Source organism: Tetrao urogallus, assembly GCF_951394365.1.
Source record: "Tetrao urogallus genome assembly, chromosome: 13".
Classification (NCBI taxonomy): Eukaryota; Metazoa; Chordata; class Aves; order Galliformes; family Phasianidae; genus Tetrao; species Tetrao urogallus.
The window spans coordinates 3728404-3748531 of NC_136826.1; the positions used below are offsets into that span (position 1 = coordinate 3728404).

At 40.6% G+C, this 20128-nt stretch overlaps 1 protein-coding gene across 2 annotated transcripts in view; it reads left to right on the top strand.

Moving 5' to 3' along the window:
- Positions 1-4329: 4329 nt before the first annotated feature.
- STAG2 (STAG2 cohesin complex component) overlaps positions 4330-20128 on the top strand; it is a gene marked incomplete at its 5' end in the record, with an annotated part of 35526 nt that continues 19727 nt past the window's right edge. For both annotated transcript variants that reach the window (XM_079542034.1, XM_079542035.1), the window contains 13 exons: positions 4330-4373; positions 6256-6334; positions 6959-7120; positions 8687-8783; positions 10070-10146; positions 10827-11031; positions 14673-14824; positions 16735-16808; positions 16931-17054; positions 18134-18232; positions 18335-18414; positions 18793-18900; positions 19426-19537. In XM_079542034.1, coding sequence (XP_079398160.1) covers positions 4330-4373; positions 6256-6334; positions 6959-7120; positions 8687-8783; positions 10070-10146; positions 10827-11031; positions 14673-14824; positions 16735-16808; positions 16931-17054; positions 18134-18232; positions 18335-18414; positions 18793-18900; positions 19426-19537 — 1413 coding nt within the window. The remainder of the gene's footprint in view (positions 4374-6255; positions 6335-6958; positions 7121-8686; positions 8784-10069; positions 10147-10826; positions 11032-14672; positions 14825-16734; positions 16809-16930; positions 17055-18133; positions 18233-18334; positions 18415-18792; positions 18901-19425; positions 19538-20128) is intronic.

The window sequence follows — 20128 nt, forward strand, 5'->3', positions numbered from 1 at the left end:
TTGGGAATACTTTTGGTCCTTGATGTAAATCTCATCTGGCTGACATTTTAACTGTTGCTGCTGCATAATTGGTTCTGAAGAATCATCACCTCTCCTTCACGGACAGATAAATAATTCAGGGACAAACTTCTTCAGGCAGCGAACTGTTCTTCAGTCAGCTGAGAGCATCCTCTGAAGTCCTCTAATTTTCTGAATTAAGGAAGCAAGGTCTCTGCTTTTTATATATGATTAACTGAATTTCAGTGAAAAATCAATGCACCTCTGAGCAGTCGTTCTGCATTTCCTCAATCTTTGTCCTGACCATGGAGCCATGTCCAAGCTTTGTATCTCTTTGCTGTCCGGAAAGCTCTGCTGAGTTACTTTGTAAAGAAAAGAGGGAAAGAGAGGGAAACAAATGGAACAAAAAAGGTGTGTGTGTACGGGGAACCCCTCAGAGCAGCCCCCCTTACCCTCCACCCAAATTGTTATACAGGCACGCTCATATTAGTGCGATTACACAAGAGTATAAAACCCAGGTTGTGGATCAGGTCTCGGGATTCGTTGCATTTTGTGTGTCTGTCTGTGCTGTACGTATGCGTGCTCCCATGACGAGGGCTGCTGGCTGGGTGGTGCTGGTGTTTCCTTGGCCTGCTGGTGGCAGGTGGCTCAGCACCGGCTGCTTGCTGTGTCAGCCTCTGCTGGGTCACAGCATTTCACCAACAGATTTGAGTTAACTGCACCTACTGTGTGTTTTGGGGATAAGTACGTTTTGACATTTAGAACAGATTTCCAGTGGAGGCACATACTGGTTACGTAGCTCATGCTTGGCACTTCCTTCAAACAGTCAGATTTTTAAATAGAAACTGTTGCACGTTGAGCTAGCAAGGTATTAGTGCTCCTGCGCTCCTTTTGTCGATCCCCTGTTGTTTAGTTCACAGACACATTGTTAGCAAAACGCCAAAGGCTGCTGCAGTAAGGAGCTGCCTTGCTTCTACAAAGAAAGCGTATCTTGAAACTTTTCTGCTCCCAGAGCCTGCCTGTACAGCAGGAGCGAGGTGCACGTCTGCCATGGAATCAGCCGTGTGCGTGCATTAATTTCAGGAAGAGGGGGATCTTCCGGCGTCCTTCTGTAATTGAAATATACATCTGAAGGAAATGTGCTGCAGTATTATTGCTGTTTTGGCAATCTGTTATGAATTTTATTGCAGAGAAATAACTGGGTCAACCTCTGGCTGACCTGTCTCCTGGAGCTCCTTCAGTTAGCTTGAGGCTAGAGCTCCACCTTGTGATCTTTCAGCAGGATACATTTTCTTTTTATAGTTAATAATTTAATTATGATTTCACAAAGTTGAATGACTCCTGAAAGTTTCCGTAGTCTGAGAGGTTTCATCATCTGCTTAGGAAAATTAAAGTTGAGATCCTATGAACATACAAATATGCAAATATATATATATGTATATATATATATATATATGAAGAACTGCATTTTGTGATGCACTGGAGGTGGATTTAACTTACTAAAAGAATGCGCTTTTCATTGCATGTCAGTAGGCTATGGGGGATTTCCAGGTTTGGGATGGGATCTGCATGAATGTCACCTTCCTGCTTTCAGCCTGCTCTAGGAAGAGCTTGGTATTTCAGAAACTCTGAAATGCTCTGCTTCTGTGGGCAGTTCTCATTTCTCACCAGTTTCCCAGCCCCAGGGCTGTGCGTGGCCCATCAGAGCCGCCCAGCAGGGCATGGCCAGTGGCACTGCTGGGAGCGGGGTGCTGGGGAGCGGCCGGCCCAATGTCAGAGAGTGCTGGTGAAACTGGGATGCGGCCAACTTCAGGGTCAGCACGCGGCTCTTCGTAGCATGTGGCCTTGTTGTGGCATTTCTTGTGTGGAACATCATGGCAGCTGCATTTTGGGTTCAAAGCCAGTGGAAGTGTTCATGGGAAAAAATAGTGATTAGAGTAACACAGCAGACGGGCTCCTTTCAGGCAGCTTCCTTTAGGCCCTGCTGGTCGGGGTCACTGCACTGGCCTGGCTGCCTGCCACAGCTCTGGGACTTTCCTGGGGCCCTTACAGCTGTACTGGGCACTGTTGGGGCCTGGGCTTCCTGCTGGAGTTCCCTTACAGTCTTACCTTGTGTATTCTTGCAGGGCACTCACCTAAGTACAGTTCTCCATTAAGACCAGCGCCACGTTGCACTCATGAAGGCCAAACTTTTTCTTCTTCCTTCAAGAGGAATTCTCTGAACGTTAACTCTTAGTCGTTAAACTGTTCAGCCCCTAGAGGAACGTGGTGTTTCTTACCTGTTCTTGTGCCCTGGCAGTGCCATTTTTCCTGTCTTGTTCTGTTGCTTGTCCTGAGATGAGCGATTGGGTATAAATCACAGGCAGCAGGTTTCATGGTTTGGTCTGACTTTGTTGACTTAGAAAATGCAGTTTGGTCATTTGCCCGGACTCTCACGTACTTTTGTTACTTTTTTTCTTTACAGTATTCCTCTAACTCTCAAAAAGCAGACTTACACAGATGATACAGTTGGAATAATTATAATCCTGAGCGTGGAGCGTTGCATCATGCATGCAAGGAGCAGATGACTGTGCTGACACCAGTGCTTGCCCCGCTGGTGGCTGCATGCTGGGTTCCCCCCTGCAGAACCTGCCCGTCTGGGTGATTTGGGGTAGAATAGAATTCTTGGGATGTGTTCTGCCCCGTGTTAGTGGGGAGCTACAGCAGATGGTGCTGACTGACAAGCCCTCGGGAGATGGGCGGCAGCCATTCCCAGGCAGGTTGATGTCCTGGCTGGATGCAGTCCAGGCCCGGGGACAGAAGCGGCGATGTGCTTTGTGCTGTAGGCAGGGGCCCTGGCAGCGGTGATGCTGCCTTGCAGGAGCTGTGCTTTGAAAACGTTGATCTGTGTTCTGGCTGCACTTGGCTGGGGCTTTTGTAGGCTGTCTGGGGGTTCTCCTTGCCTACGCCGAACTTCCCTTCACAGCTGTTTGTTTCCAGTCTGGCTTTTGTCTCCACGTATCCGTATGAAATGTGAAGAAGCAGAATGAGATAAGTTTAGGGTTGATGGTTTCTCTCAGCTCTTCAAATTCTGGAAGCTGCAGTGGCCCCTAGCATTCACACACAGCATTTGCAGGAATAAATGTGCAGCCTTGATCTGTGTGTTGGGCTGAAATGCAGGCTTGGAATCACTGCTGCCAGACAGCAGGCAGAATGTACTTAGCATGCCGAAGTGACATCCTTCCCACACATACCTCATCAGCCCAGCATGCTGCACGGTCAGCAGTTTCCAGCTCTGAAGGTTCCTCTCCTTGCTGTTGTGACTTCAAACACCTGAATCTTGGGCTTCACTGATCTGCATGGAATTTATCTTGAGGGAGGCAGATGGCATAGGAGGTTTCGGTATGCATGGTGCAGTTTCACATTTGAAGCATTCAGTGACTTCTTTTCCCCCTAAGGATGGGAAAGTGAGTTAAATAAAATGAAAGAGGAACTGATAATATTATAAAAAACTTCAAAAAAGGAGGATTTTGCAGTCTTAAGTTTTCATGGTAAGGTGTTATGCTATTTCTGAAGATTTTCTTTTTTATAATTTATAGGCAGTATTTTCCTCCTTGATGTTGCTTGAGGCATGTCAATTGCTTTACGTGTTCAAGCTGTTAGAAGCCTGGACTGTTGGCTCTTAAGGGAAGGCAGTGAAGTAGCTTGTTGGGTTATAAGGACTTTAAGAGAGCCTGTCTTTGCACTAAGTGTCGGCCAGGTTTACACCTTGGAGAAGAGGAGTTGGTGTGCGTAATGTCCTTAGGAGTGCTCACACTGTGCTTTCAGTTCAGCATCAGTTCTGCTTTTTGGTTTGTTTAGCCACGGTGTCTGAGTGCTGATGGTAGAGCCTGGGCTCTGCAGACAGCGGCACTGAAGTTCAGACTTCAGTCTAGGACAGACTTAGGAAAAAAAGTTACTTTCAAAGCATAGGTGGAAACCTTTTGAGATGGCTCATACTGTTGAGAAAAACTTTTTGTACTTAATGCTGTTGTATTTCTTTTTACTGCGACTCTCCCAATGTCTGTGGAGGTGCTTTTCAGGAGGATCACGGGAAAGGTCAAAAACACAGCATCTTAAAGAGGAAAAGCCTTGGTTGGAAACAGTGGTGTGATTGAATGTTTTCTGTTTCCAACTTTTCTACTTCTTCATATGTGGGGGGGGGGAAAAATAAGAACTGTATTTAATTTTTTATTTTTTTTTTTAATTACAGAAGTTGACTGCTACAAAGGAAGAAAGGAAAGTAAGCTTGTGCTTCAGCCTGGTTTTTGAATATCTTTCTAATACAGTGGTGTTCCAGAAGATGATAAAGAAATGATAGCAGCTCCAGAAATACCAACTGATTTTACTCTCCTCCAGTAAGTGCTTCCAGAATTTTTAGTTTCATTTAGATGGTTCAAACTTTCTGGTGTGTGCTGCTTAGTGGTAATAGCTGCGGCTGGTTGTTTCCCTTGGAAACAAAATAGGGGAATAGTTTTCTAGATCGTTTTTCTTATTGAGAAGTTGATGAAAATAAAGCATTGTTAGAGTTCTTTCTTGAGCATTTAGTGGTGAATAAAACAGTTTAGAAGTGCTTGGTTTTTGTTAATTGTTTTTAAATCAATTTTTAATCTTTGCTAATAGAAAACAATCATGATCAACTTTTTGGTCTTGTGGCTTTGGGATTGAAGGTATTGAGTAAGAAACACTTCGAGGGGTAACAAAAATTCAAAGTTCCCTCTTCATAGGGAGTTGAAACCTCGGAGTATTTACCCTTGGCAACCTGCCCCAGTTGCTCATTTACAACCCCAAATGCCAAGTGTGTTTGATGGGACCACTAAGCTTCCTCCAGTTCTTAAGAATAGGTATTAAAATTTACAGTATTTTAAACCAATAATTATTTCATTTCTGTATTCAAAATGTAAAAATGGATGAGAAGAATCCAGTTCCCTCCTTTTAGTTTGTTGTTAAGAAGTTGGCGTGAATCCTTTCCAACAATCTGTTGACATGTATTAAATTGATTCAAACAAAAATCCAAAAAGACACAGTTTTGTGCTGGTTGTGTGTGTTCTTTTAATGAGAAAGCAAATTGTCTGTAATGTTTTTGGTTTTTTTAGCATGTGGGTACAGTTCATTGTTTAATGAAACACGTGGAGTTGGTATTCTGCTCTGTCCTGTTAAAGAACCCATAAGAAGCATTGAAGAGTAAAGGTTTCTCATCACTTTTTTTGCAAGATTCAGGGTTTTTTTTCCAATCTGTTACAGAATATATAGTTGGCAAAACCAGAAAATAAACGTGGCAGGACAGAAACCTCCTCTCAGGCAGTTCTACAGCAGTGGGGAGCCATGGGTTTCCAGGGTGCTTTAGAATGTTAGAAGTAAATATATTGAATGGGTCTTTCTCTCCACAGTCCAGGTCATCTTTATGATTACACTGTTTAATTGCATCAGGAAAGGTGTACTAGAAATTTGTGATAGCAACTAGAATTCATACTGCTGTATGTGTTAAAATAAGCTCTAGTGGCATCATTTGAGTTGTTTCCTACAGGAAATGCAGAAATAGAGAATCTAAGCTATTACTTTACAATAATTCAGATGATTTATTTATTTGTTCGTCTATTTATGGTTTGGACGTGGCCAATAAAGAATTTGCATTTTGATGCAGAATCTATGAATGATGTAGGAAATCAAACAAATTTGGAAGTTATCATATTAAACATCTTTTTATCTTATGTAACCTTACAGAGAACAGCAGATGATCTCTGGTGGAGAAATGTCACCTGAGACCTTTCTTCCCTTGCACGTTTCAACAGAGCTGCTCAGTGTTTCTCACAGTGAGGTAGCAGGAAATGTATGGAGACACTTTAGTTGTGAAGGATGGTGGTGGATTCGTTGTTGTGTTTTCTCTCTCTTTAGTATTCATGGCAGATACTTACAGTGCTGTTTGATGGCAGAGGCACTGTAATTTTTGCACATGCCAAAAACAAAGTTTCCAACTTGCTGCTATTTATGCTGACCTTTACTTGTGAAAACCATACAGTGAGGCTAAAAGGAAATGATTGTGTTGGGCTGAGGCAGGGTGAGCTGTGAGCGTGGGGATTTGCTCCAATTTGTCCTTTGAAAGTAGACTTAAACAGGAGGAAAAGACGGCTTCCCTGTTGGAGGTGGCTTACTGAACCGAGGGCATGGTGTGACTCCATGTAGTTTATTTAAGAATGTTTCTGGTAAGATGTGTAAATAGTTTGTCTTTTATCCTTGCAGGGAGTCTGAAACACACTTCTCTTCCGATACAGACTTTGAGGATATTGAAGGAAAAAACCAAAAACAAGGCAAAGGAAAAGTACGTTCGTTTTACTGGGACACTGAAAAACTTGTAGTGTTGTAGAAGTAATGGTTCAGCACTCATTGTGAAGCTGAAACAGAATTGATTTTTTTTTAAATTCAAATGTTCTGAGGAGAGAGTTCATGTTTGTATTTTCATTGGAATATTGATCTTGATTATTGGCGTGATGTTTCCTTCCTGCTGTGAAGGTGCTAGCAATGGGGGGAAAAATGCAGTACTTCAACTTCAAGACTGCTAATAATAAGTCTTTTCTGGTTGGTGTCATTAATTCTGGCTCTGTTTTCATTGGAAAAGTAAACAAAAAACAATAATTCAATTAAAAACTCATTAATCTTGTTTAAACACAAGGAAAACATTTTGTGTCTTAACTGTCACTAATAGCATTTTTAATTGCCAAAAGATTTTAAAGAGGAGGAGGAAATGGAACCTGTAGAATCCAGTTAGTCTTTGTATCAGTCAGCATCAGCTGTTATTCTCAACTTCAGATTTTAAATCTGGGTTTTGATAACATAAGGCCTGTGCATAGTTGCATCATGTAAGTGATATGTTAGTGTTGATGATTGTTTTGTTTATTTTTATTACTACATGAAAACTGATTAAGAAGTGTGTGTGTGATTGCAGACCTGTAAAAAAGGTAAAAAAGGACCTGCAGAAAAGGGGAAAAGTGGAAACGGAGGAGGGAAACCTGGTGGTCCAAATCGGATGAATGGACATCACCAACAGAATGGTGTGGAAAACATGATGCTGTTTGAAGTGGTTAAAATGGGCAAGAGTGCTATGCAGGTAAGGCGTGGGACATTCCTAAGACTTGGGTGAGTGTACAGGTTACATATAACAATGGTTTTCCATACAGATGATCTACTAAAATTAAGCTTGAAGTATTTTTTGTAGCTTTTAGTTATTGGTTAAGATAAGGAAATGTTTTTACGTTGTTAAAATTGGAAGAACTGGTTTTTCATTTCTAAGTACCAGATGTGAATAATCCAGGTGTATAATAAAATAAAGTTCAAAATATAAATCAGCAGAGTTTGCTTGACTCTGCACATCTTCAGTGAAGAGAGGGTTAAAGTGTGAGGCTGCCAGCCATGGAGAGTTCCTGCTGACTCACTCATGTGACTCCTCAGCAGCCTGGCAGAAAGGCTATCTTTGGGATTGAAAATGCAGTTTGCAGCTTCTGTGGGACGTATGCAGGAAGCTGGGTCTGTGTGCAGCCCTCTTGGCACTTGCAGGCTCCTGCTTCAGGCCCCAGCTTTCAGGGCATGATATCAAGTGATTCTCTCCTGCTTGTTTTAATAAATAAATGGTATCCTGTATCTTTTGTATGTTTCTGCAGTAAATGGTTTGTACTATACACACAAATGATTTAAAGATGATTGTGCATGAATTCTTCCTGCGTATAACATTGTATAATCAATAGATATCAAGATGTTATAATCACAATATAATCAAGAGAGTTAGGCAAAGTAGACAACGATCACAAAAAGAGAATAAGTGGAAGAGCTTACCCTTCAGCTGGGCTCACCACGAAACACCAAGAGAGGTGATCTCCAGGAGAGATCCTTCCTCTCTGGTAGCCAGCTCTTCAATAGGTCTAGGAGGGGTGCAGCCTGGTTCCACCCCTTCCGGCAGCACAGGTGAATTGCCTTCACCTGTGCTCCTCTGGCTGACTCATGGCTCGCCTCAGGTGATTAATCAGAGGTTCAGGCCGTGACTCAGCAGTTCCCATACAAACATTATTGCATATTTCCTGCTAATTTGCTTCCCTTGAAGGTTTTGTAGCAGAACAGTTCTGTTGCTTTGCCATTCTACTAGTCATTATGCTTTGGTTTTAGTTAACACAAAGCAATTAATGCCCATGCAGCATAGGGCAGTAGTGTTCATTCTGTTACAGCTCACGTGCGTGCAACGCAGTTCATCATAGGGGTAACAATTGGGAGGAGCACAGGGAGTTGCAGCTGTTGGAACTGATCACCACGGTTGTATCTTTAGAGAAGTTAAAGAAATGAGCAAACAAAAAACTCTGTTTCTGTAAAAAGCTACTTGTTATTTTTGATCTCCTCTTTGAAAAAATGAGGGTACTGTAAGGTAGTCCTGTGCTTTTTGTGCAGGTGTCACTTCTGTACCTGTGTATGTTTATGGATGACACTATTTTTATTATTGTTTGTTTTTGACAAAGCGGTGCTCTATGTGTAAAAGCTCGTCCAGCATGTTGTTCTACATCAGTCAGAAAAATGCAGTGTTCCAGCTATTATTGTAAGGACCAAGAATCCCTTACAGAAAGCACTTACATAGTACCAACTGCTCAGTTTCTAAAAGCTAAACGTTGCCTTTGTATTTGTTTATTTTCAGTCTGTGGTGGATGACTGGATAGAGTCATACAAACATGACAGGGATATAGCACTTCTTGATCTCATCAACTTTTTCATTCAGTGTTCGGGTTGCAAAGGTAAGATGCTGAAATGATACTGAAATGTTACTTTATATGCTCCTTATGTGCTGCTATAGCATGATTTTCTCTTTGTAGGCTATAGTATTTCTGAAGTTGGGAGCTGGGGGAGGAAAAGGTTTAGAAGTATTACAGAAGTACTTTAAAATGTAGATTAAATCTTTTGTGTTCACACTGAAGAGAATGGAGTCCTGGTACTTAATACTTCCCACATCTTCCTCAATTGCTGGTATTATTTCAGAATACCATCTGTGTTTTAGTGTTGATAAACTTGACTTGCTTGGTCTTGCAGCTGTAGTTTATATTTAGTTATTTCATATCAGTGAGGTGTTCAGAGATCACTCGGTAGCCTTTTAGAAGTGTTTGATGTGCAGGGTATTATGGACAGCATCATGGTAGCCTGTCTTCAGTAGATTGTATTTCCATTTTTCTTTTGTTTGGGAGCTTCTGGTTTTCTTTCCTCTAATCCACATCCTCCATTCTTTTCCCTCTTACCTCCTTTAGAAGATGAGAAGGTAACTCTGCAGTGTCACAGCACTTGAGTATTAAGTGTGACTGGATGTAGTTTGCTCAGTTCAAGCGTCTCTGGATAAACTTATAACATGTATAAATCTTCAGAGAGCTTACAGCATTTCTCAGAGATGTTAATCGTCCTTTCCAGAGCAGTGACCTTTTGATTATTGTTACCAGCCAAGATGACAGAATCTCTTCCTACTTTCTGAGATGATACATGTCTTGAATTTTGCAGTACAGTTGTAATAAACTTTAAGAGATCTGTTTCTTTCAATATCTCCCTTTGCACTCTAATAATTTGTGGCTAAGAGAAGTAGAAATTTCATGAAATCACTGAATTTATTATAGTGCGGAAGTCAATAGGTAGCAATGGAACTGTTCAAAATTTTGTCTGATACCATTTAGAATCTTGAATCCAAAAAGATCAGATAATTATGTTCTGCCAGCTGATGAAGAGGGCTGGTACACATTTCTTTGACTTCTGAATGTGAATGAATGAGTGAACTTTAGTGTGCACACGTTGTATATAGTGGCAAGAAAACTGCTGGTATTCCTCTCTTCTTACAGATGCCAAATTGAAGACTGTTTAACTTAGTTTTAAAAAACAAAACAGCCAACAACAAAACCCAGCAATCAATGTAAAACCACCATCACTAAAAAAGATACCCATAATCTGTAGATTGAGTGAAAATTGGTCATAGCAGGAGGTACATCACCATTTGCTTTCTACCTGTTTCAGTTTAAGTGCTCATAATCTAATATCTGAATTGCAGGAGTTGTTACAGCTGAGATGTTCCGACACATGCAGAATTCTGAAATAATCCGAAAAATGACAGAAGAATTTGATGAGGTAATTTAATGAAAGTGCTGAGAATGTGTGTTCTTTATTTTTTAAACCTGTCCTAATCTTACTGGCTCGTGTTGCTGCAGGTTTCTTTCAAGTGTAAGAATAACCATGAAAGTGTCAAAACCTCATGAAGGAAAATTTTATTTCTTAGTCCTACAAATTCAGTGAAGGCTGTGTGTGTGTATGAGCTGGCATATTACTGGGTTAAGAAATCAATATCTGCTGCTCAGTTTTAGAACAGTGGGAACTCCCGTTGCTGTGGGGCATTATGACATGCCTCCTCTCATCTCCTCCACACCTCCCTGTGTTTGTGCGGCCCTTAAAGGCTTTTTTAAGGAACTTGTGAAATATTTGCTGTATTTATTTCAGTGTGTCCGTTAATCTGTAAGTGGTGTATTTTTTAATTTGGTCATGCTTCCTGTTAAAGACTTCACTACTTTGTGCTTTTTGGGACTTGTAGCCTTTTTGCTTATTTTGCAATATTTACTTCCAGAATGTTGTCTCTGCCTATAACAAGCCTGAGCTGTAAATTATGGTGGATGGCTGTTAGTGGAATGAGTTTATTTGGAGATCTTGGCTCTTAAGTTTTACTCATCTCTTTTTAATCTTCACTTAAAAACAACTTCTAAGGCTTTTGAAAGAATTTCCTCTTTGTATATCTGTGTTTGTTTGTTTTTTAATAGGACAGTGGAGATTATCCTCTAACTATGGCTGGTCCCCAGTGGAAGAAGTTTAAATCCAGTTTTTGTGAGTTCATTGGAGTACTCGTCCGACAATGTCAATATAGCATCATATATGATGAATATATGATGGATACTGTCATTTCACTGCTCACGGGGCTGTCAGACTCACAAGTCAGAGCATTTCGGCACACTAGCACGCTGGCAGGTCAGTGAACTTTATTTATCTGTGTACTGCTTCCATGTTATGTCTTGTGCTGCACAGGAAGAAATTGTTGAATGTTTTGATATTCAGCGTTCAACTCATGTTCTTTCGTATGATACACGTCTGTAATGCAGCTAGTTTTGGTACAGCTTTCAGCACATTACTGCAAATTACTGAATTATTTAAATAGTTCCTTACCAGCTGCCTTGTACTTCATTTTTGTTAGCTTTAGGTCTATTAGGAAAAGCAAATACCAACTGTTCAAAATGCAGTTGAACTTGTACGTGCTCTGAGTTAAGTCAAACCAGAGTCATGTTATAAATGGAATGCAATTTTTATTACAAATTTAAATTCCTTGTAATTGACAGTAGCACTTCCATTTGTTACATTAGCAATAATTATAAAGAATTCATCATCAGTGATACGGCCACCAAATTTCTCTGTTTACTTGATTTTTAAATTTGTCCTTGATGTGTTTTGGGTATGACATATTTATTTAAAATAGATGAGCAGCCTGCACAGGATAAGGAAGAAGGGCCTGGGACGGCATTGTGCAGCAGTTCAACCACACGGGGATTTATTGTAGCAATTGTGAGGTGATTGGACTGCTAATAGTACTGTGCTAGAAGTAGTTCTGTTAGTTGGCTGGAGCTGGCTGACTTATCTCTGACTTCAGCTGCAGGTGGCTGGTCAGATGCTCCATTTCACTGTCTGTGCATTAGAACACTGCACGTTAGGATGCTGCTTTGAGATTCCCAATAGCCAAGGCCTTTATTTTAGAAGGAGAAACAAAACCTATTATTGCAAGTGAATAAGCTGATCCCGCTGCACCGTTGATTTGTTGTACCATATGGCAAGTAGGAATTTTGATTCTTCAGAAACAAGGTTTTACTACTTTCTAAAACTTGAGTTGTGCATGAATAAAAGTTGCTGAAGTTACTCCGTTGCATGTCAGTTTCTGTCTCACAGTGATTTTTGCATTTGTTCACATCAGTGGTCAGTTCTACTGATTCTGTGTAGTGATTTCTGCAGTTCACATGCAATGTGTCACAGCCTGTACTCTTGATGATTGGGTTTTAAATGGGATTGAGACAGCCAACAAAGTCTTTTTACATATTTCATAGAATCATAGAATTGCTCAGGTTAGAAGAAAGCCTTCAAGATCAATCTCAACCAAACCATATTATGCTAATAACAACCCACGGCTAAATCATAGAGTCATAGAATTGCTCAGGTTGGAAAAGACCATCAAGGTCATCAAGTCCAACCACAACCTGACCATACTACCTTAACTCTAACAACCCACTGCTGTGTTGTATCCTTGAGCACCACATCCAAACAGTTGTTAAACACATTCAGGAATCAGCCACCTCCCTGGGCAGTCCATTCCAGTGCTTAACAACCCTTTTTTCCTGATATCCAACCTAAACCTGCTGGTGCAACCTGGGGCCATTTCCCCTCATCCTATCACCAGTGAGAAGAGACCAACCCCACTCTCAGTGCAATCACCTTTCAGATATTGGAAGAGAGCAGTAAGGTTTCCCCTCAGCCCAGTTCTTCCCCAGACTGAACAGCCCCAGTTCCTTCAGTCTCTCCTCATAGGCCATATTCTCCAAGCCCTTCCCCAGAGCTTGCTGCCCTTCTTTGGACCTGCTCCAGCACCTCCATTCCTTTCTGTACTGCGGTGCCCCAAACTGAACACAGCACTGGAGGTGAGGCCTCACCAGTGCCGAGTGCAGGGCAGGATGACTTCCCTGGTGCTGCTCACCACAGCATTCCTGACCCAAGCCAGGACGCCATTGGCCTTCTTGGCCACCTGGGCACACTGCTGGCTCATCTTCAGCCCACTGCCCATCAGCACACCAAGGTCCCTTTCCATCAGGCAGCTTCCAGCCACTCCTCCCCAAGCCTGTAGGGTTGCCTGGGGTTATTGTGACCAAAATGCAGGACCTGATACTTGGCCATATTGAAACTCATGCAGTTTGCCTCAGCCCATCAATCTAGTCTATCCAGGTCCTTGTGTAGTTTTACTGTCCTCTAGCAGATCTCCCAGCTTAGTGTCATCCATGAACTTACTGAGGGTGCACTCAGCCCCCTTGTCAAGATCATTAATGAAGATGTTAAATAGGAGCAGCCCCAGTGCTGAGCCCTGGGGCACACCGCTCGTGACCGGCTGCCAGCTGGATTTAACTCCACTGACCACAACTCTTTGAGCCCGGCCATCCAGCCATGTTTCACCAGCAGAGTGATGCACATCCAGACCATGGGCAGCCAGCATCTCCACGAGGGTGTTATGGGGACAGTGTCAAAGGCTTTTCTGAAGTCTGGGTAGACCACACAACAGCCTTACCTTCATCCACTGAGTGGGTCACCTTGTCATAGAATGAAGTCAGGTTTGTCAAACAGGATCTACCATTCATGAACCCATGCTGACTAAGCCTGATCCTCTGGTTAACCTTTAATTGATCCGTGATGGCTCCTGAGATTGTCCGTTCCATAACTTTCCCCAACACCGAGGTGAGACTGATAGGCCAGTAGCTACCAGGCTCATCTTCTTAGCTCTTTCTGAAGATGGGCATCACATTTGCCAGTCTCCAGTCCACTGGACATTTCTGGTTAGCCAGGACTGTTGAAGGATGATGGAGATTAGCTTGGCAGCCACATCCGCCAACTCCTTCAGCACTCTAGGGTGCAATCCAGCTGGCCCTGTGGGCTTGTGCTGTTTGCAGTAATGCTGGCTTCTAGGATTAGCTCAGACTACTCCTTCTCATCTTGATGTCTTGTCGCAGTGTATGAGGATGTTTAGGAATGTGGGCATGTCTTTGTGTCAGTATGTTAGCTTTCTGTGGGTGAGACATGCTCCAGTATCATTCTGTCTGTGCCCTGCCTGTGTAAGCCAGTTTCAGCCTTAGAGTTAAAAAGGTGATAGGAAAAATGAATTTACTGATGGCTACTCCTTAAATGTGGAGGTGGCCAACATGGTCTGAATTATTTTTCAAAGGAACGATTCAGAAAAAAGCACTAAAAAAACCACCAAAACCAAACTTTTTACAGTGGTCAGCTCTCTTTCCTCTAATTGCCCAGCAACCTTTTGGTACTTATGCACGTGGATGAAGAGATAAACAGAGTTGTCTTGTTGAAATTAAACCATGAGAAAAGAGTGGTGCAGTATGGTGTGATTAGTTGTCTAAAACATTTCCTTTTGAAAGAAAAGAGCTGTGTATTTGGCACTGAATGATGGGGTAACATGAGTCTATTAATTGATTCTAATAGTGGAATCCTTTTAATGTTTCTTGGACAACATTTGTAAATCCTGCATTTTGCCCGTGTTTTGGGGATACGTGTCCTGTATATCAATTCCATAATAATGCCATTAGTGTTAAAAAATTGATGGAAGGGAAGGAACAGAATACTATTTTGTCTATTATATTGGTAAGTAATGGTGCTTGGCAAGTTAAAGTAAAGGATTGGTGCTGTGTAAAACAGTGCTCGGGTCCTGAAGTTTGCTTGTCAAGAAACAAATTTACATTGAATACTTTTGTAAATGCAGAAACTGTTGACAGGAGGAGGTATCAGGGTGTCCATCTGTCATCCATCATAAGTCAGGTGCCTTATAAACTGTCCTTCCTTCTGCTCTTCTGTAGCTATGAAGCTGATGACTGCTTTAGTGAATGTGGCGTTAAATCTTAGTATTAACATGGACAACACACAACGGCAGTACGAAGCAGAACGAAATAAAATCATTGGGAAGCGTGCTAATGACAGGCTGGAACTCTTACTACAGAAAAGAAAGGAGGTTAGTGCAATTTTCTTTTGCTGGAGTGCTTTGTGACTGCTGGAGGACGAATGCTGCTAAGTAATTATTTCTGCCCTGGGACTTGTGTTGGTTTTTTGGTTTGTTTGTATCTGTAAAGGTAGTTATTATTCTCTTTGTTTCGTTCTTTAATTTGTTCGTGCTTAATATTCAAAAAACTTAATTACTTTGAAGGACGTTTCTTCCATTCTGTTTTTCTGTAGAAGGAGGTACAATTCAGGTAGTGCCAGCTTAGGAAAGTTAGCAAGAGAGAATGCAGTTGGTAATAAACAAGATTTGTTACGTTCCTTGATGAGTTTCCTGAAATATGTAACAGATTACCATGCATGGGCTGCTTTTTGGCTTCTAGAGAAAAACCTGACGATCTCAATGTGCAGCACTGCTCTTATGGTGTCAATGTCACTCTCGGTAGAAATTGCACTATAGGCTTCTGGCAGGGTCCTTTCTTGTGTACCAAACACCAAACAAGTTGCAGTGCAGCCTACTTCTGTTTTCTTTCTTTCTGTACATAAGAGATCTGCTGATTCATTGCTGACAATTGCTGCCCTGCTGAAAGCTCTAGCTCTTTCAGGTTTTAGTTTTTAATTTCTGGGGAATGAGCTTTTTCTTTTTTTCTTTCTGGAATTAACTTTCTGATGATCAAAGGGAAAACATCTCCCCTTTGCTCTGCAGCTTGTTGTGCTGTTACTTGTGCTTTTACTGCCTTGAAACAGTTTAGGTAAACCAACAGCTTTGTTTGCTGTCACCTCTCCCAAATGCCTGTCTGTTGGAGACTGACTTCTTAAATACCCAAGAAGCACAATTAAGTGCAGTGTGCTAGATGTGTGTGCCAAACCAGTGCAATTCTGTGTAATACATAATACACAGATGATGGCAGTGATGTGAATTTTTCTTGCATATATTGGCTGTTAGGATTCCTTTCCACCTTTTCTAGCTTAAGTTGGGATTTTTTGTTTTTGCACGAAAATGAAAATAAGTTTCCAAGCAACATTGATGTTCAATTTTTGTTTGTTGCTCCATTCGTAACTCGGCCGTATCTGATGAATGCATCATGTCCTTGGATTCTTTTTGTGTGTCTTTCATTTAAATACGTGTTTTCTTCTCTCTCCAACTTAGAAGACAGATGTTATTAGATTTAGGCTCACAGCATGTCAGATTTTTTGGTTAGTCAGTCTTCTGCTGCTGCTTGCTTAGTTCTTTATTCTTCCTTCCAGTTTAAAAATCTTGTAATGCTGTGGAAATGTTGGTTCTTGTTGTTTCGTGTAAAATTCTGTAGGAGAGGTCCTTCATCTTCTGTAACACCTGCCCATCCACTCCGTTATTCTCTCTGGGTAATGTCACATCACTGTTCATTTTGGTCTCCTCGGTGGTGGCGTTTGTTGCCTTTTTATATGTTTGTTGCAGTCTGCCCTACTGGAGTGTCTGCTTCCCCAGTCTTCAACTTCTCTGTTGAAGAATATTGCCTCATTCTGTTCTACCATTGTAGTTCAAACTGCAAAAATAAATTGTCTTCCAACAATATTTAGTTAGTTTTGCATCTTTTAGCTGACTTTCTTATATATCTAAAGCAAACACAACTTTTTTGTTTTAAAACACTGTACGCGTCACTTTTCCAGTTTTTGCTTGATTGCATTGAGACTGAATTTGTCTCTTACATTATTTTTCAGCTCTGCATTCTTATATTGCTTGTTTGTGATTGATTTTTTCCTGCTGCTCCATATTCTTGAAATTATTCTTCTGCAATACTGTATTCAGATTTATATTTCAGGAAAGAACTTAATCGCCGCATTATTTGTAAATGATAACTTAGTTTGGTTTGTCTAGATGCAACACTACCCGAACAAACTGTAAAAGTGGTGCTCAGTGTTCATATGCTCTGTTCATTTTTTCAGCTTCAGGAAAATCAGGACGAAATAGAGAACATGATGAATGCAATATTTAAAGGTGTTTTTGTGCATAGATACCGGTAAGTTGTTTCTTAAATATTTTTTATATTTTACATGTTTTCATTAATCCAGATTATAATTTGTGATAAGTTAATTGTAACTATTTATCTTCTTGCTCCTTTTGCCTTTTGTGTGTCCACAGTGATGCAATTGCTGAAATAAGAGCTATCTGTATTGAAGAAATTGGAATATGGATGAAGATGTACAGTGATGCCTTTCTCAATGACAGCTACTTAAAATATGTAGGGTGGACTATGCATGATAAGGTGAGCTGCCCCGAGGATAAGGAGCAGAATCATCAGCCATAAAGTCCACATTTTGGTTGTTGGTCCTGCCAAACCGGATTCTGATCTCAGCTGTTCTAACCAGTCACTGCTAGCCACTTGCTAACACTGGTGTTTGAGATGCATATAAAATACACGTAGGGTTTGAATGGTTTTAGAAAGTATGTACAGATCTGTAAGGAAATGGCCTTTGCCCTTTATCTAGTTACTTATATTTTTGCTGATGCAGACTTTTGTTTTGTAGTACTATTTAAATTGCATGCATTTCATATGGAATAATCCAGCCAAATAGCCAAGCTGTTTTTTCTGTTTGGCCAAATTAATGATCTATTCTAACATCTTCATATAATTTTAAAAATCATGGGAAGATAAGTCCTGTCTGGTGCTGGTGAGTGCCTCAAACTGTTACTTGCAAACTGGAGATTATTCTCCAGGTGGAGCTGTCAAAAATCATAGCTTATGAATGATCCTTGATTCATTGTAGAGTCAGCAGCTTGCTGCAGATACTGTATTGGAGATTCTCTTCAAGCTACCGAACTTGAAGTGAAGCAAATGTGGGATTCTCACCCATGTTGTTTGCGAGTTTGGCATGGAAACGATATTAACTCCTGGCAGCGGAGTGGTAGGAAACTGTGTGAAGTCAGTTATCACAGACCTTTGCAAAGTGCATCTGTGGCTGTACATGTTGGGAGGAATACCTGTCCCTCTATCTACTTAGTAGCTCTGATCTCACAAGAGATGGTTGTTAATGCTATAGGTGTTCCCTGTTGTAATTAAGTGAAAGGAAGCATGTGGAATTTTAGTTCTAAAATGTTCTAAGCATTTAAAATTTATCTTCAGATAATGAAACGGGTATATCTTGACTTAAAGATACCAACACAACAAGACTTTATTTTTTTCTTCACTTACTATAAAAAAGGACATTGTTATGCCATTAACATGGTTATCAGTAGTGTATCTTGCCAGCATTCAGTCTTTGAATGAATTTGGACAGCCTTGTATGATCTGAAAATCACATTGTATACGTGACTTTTAATCCAGTTCTTAAAATTTTGTTTTAGCAAGGGGAAGTAAGACTGAAATGCCTAACTGCTCTGCAAGGGCTTTACTATAATAAAGAGCTTAATTCCAAATTGGAACTCTTCACCAGTCGATTCAAGGTTAGTGTGACTTCATATTTTTAAGAACATCCAAAAATTGTGGGTTTTTTTGCTGTATTTCCTTTCTTTCTTTTCTCAAAATATCTTCTTTTGTATTCTTAGGATAGAATTGTGTCTATGACTCTTGACAAAGAATATGATGTTGCAGTCCAAGCAATAAAATTACTCACTCTTGTTTTACAGTAAGTATGTCTCCTCACCTGACCTATAACAAATACTAAGATTGCATAAGGGCTAGAAATGTAGAACTGAGCCTTGTGAGTTAGAAGCTATTGTGGAAGACTTGAACTGAAGCAATACGGTGTCTCCTGAACAGTAGTTGAACTGTGAGCATAATGACCTACCAGATACTCCTACTGTTTTGGTAACTTTTGTGTAGGAAGACACTGAAACTAAGGTACCCTGTTTTTACTCTTAGAATGCTAGGTTGACTTAGCATTTGCCTTCAAACCTTTGAAGGCAAAGGTTTAGATTCTTCTTTATTTCTATCTCCCATTGCTGGACTTCATACTTTTTTGAGACAGTTTTCTTTTCTTTCTTCCTCCCATCCTCACCCCTAGGAGTAGTGAAGAAGTTCTGACTGCAGAAGACTGTGAAAATGTCTACCATCTGGTTTATTCAGCTCATCGGCCAGTAGCAGTTGCCGCAGGGGAATTTCTTTATAAAAAGTAAGAGGGGGAATTATATTGGCTTACTTGTTCTTCTGGATTTTGTTATTTGTGTGCATTAATACTAGATTTATGATTAGCTTTGATTAAGAAAAAAAGAGTGATAAACACCCAGATTAAACATTTAAGAAAATGAGACTTTTCTTCTAGACTTAAAGACTTAAAGACATAAAGACTTTTCAGGCCTTCACATAGTGTTTCTTGGCTACTTTCAGTAACAGGTTCAGTAAATATATTTTGCTAAAAGGGAACATGAGACCTCAAGCATCTGCAATTATCACTGATGTTTGTAAGGTAGTTTTTTTGTAATTACATGTTCCCCTGGAAGCTGTCAGTGAAATACCAGCTCAGCAAATATAAAGTTGTTCAAATGACATTTATACCAAATCACTGGCTTTCAAAATAAAACATAGAGCTTCACAGTAAGAGAAGATATGCCCATTTGTAAAAACAATATCTAGATGTGACTTGACCACGGCAGAGGGAGTGACAAAGAAATTTATCTTGAATTTATTCTTTTTTCAGGCTTTTCAGCCGCAGAGATCCTGAAGATGATGGAATACTTAAAAGGAGGGGAAGACAAAGTCCAAATGCTAATCTCGTGAAGACATTAGTGTTCTTCTTTTTGGAAAGTGAAGTAAGTTGAATTGTGTGGGTGTTTGTTTTTGTTTTGTTTTGTTTGTTTTTTATTTTGCTTTTTCAATCCCTCCATCTGCCCCTGTTGGTTCTTAGCTGTTAATCTGTCCTAATTTTCCTCTATTGCTTGGGCATTCTGGAGGACATAAGACTCTTTGGGTTGTGCTTACTTGAAGGATTTGCTAAGTGTTTAGTTATGAGATAGGCTGTGAGCTCTCCTTTGACAAAATGCTCTTCCCCACCATTCTCCATTATAACATCCATCTAAAAAGAGACTGAGTTGGAGTTTTTATGAGGAGGAAAAAAACTTCCAGAAACACGAAATGATCGCTGAGCACCTGATTTTAAAAAGGTGCTGAGGACTTCATTCAATGAAAGAATTTAGGATGTTTGCTATTTCTCAGGATCACTCTGTAGGGTCCAGTCTTGTTGCCTTGTTTCAGAATCTACAGACTGATGGTTTTGCAGTATACTGATGAGGATAGAACTCAGTATAAGGTCAAACAGGAAAAGAAAAGCCAGCCAAAACCTGTCAGCTGACTAAACAACAGCAAGCAAACACAAAAAGTCCTACCAGATTCTTACAGATCCT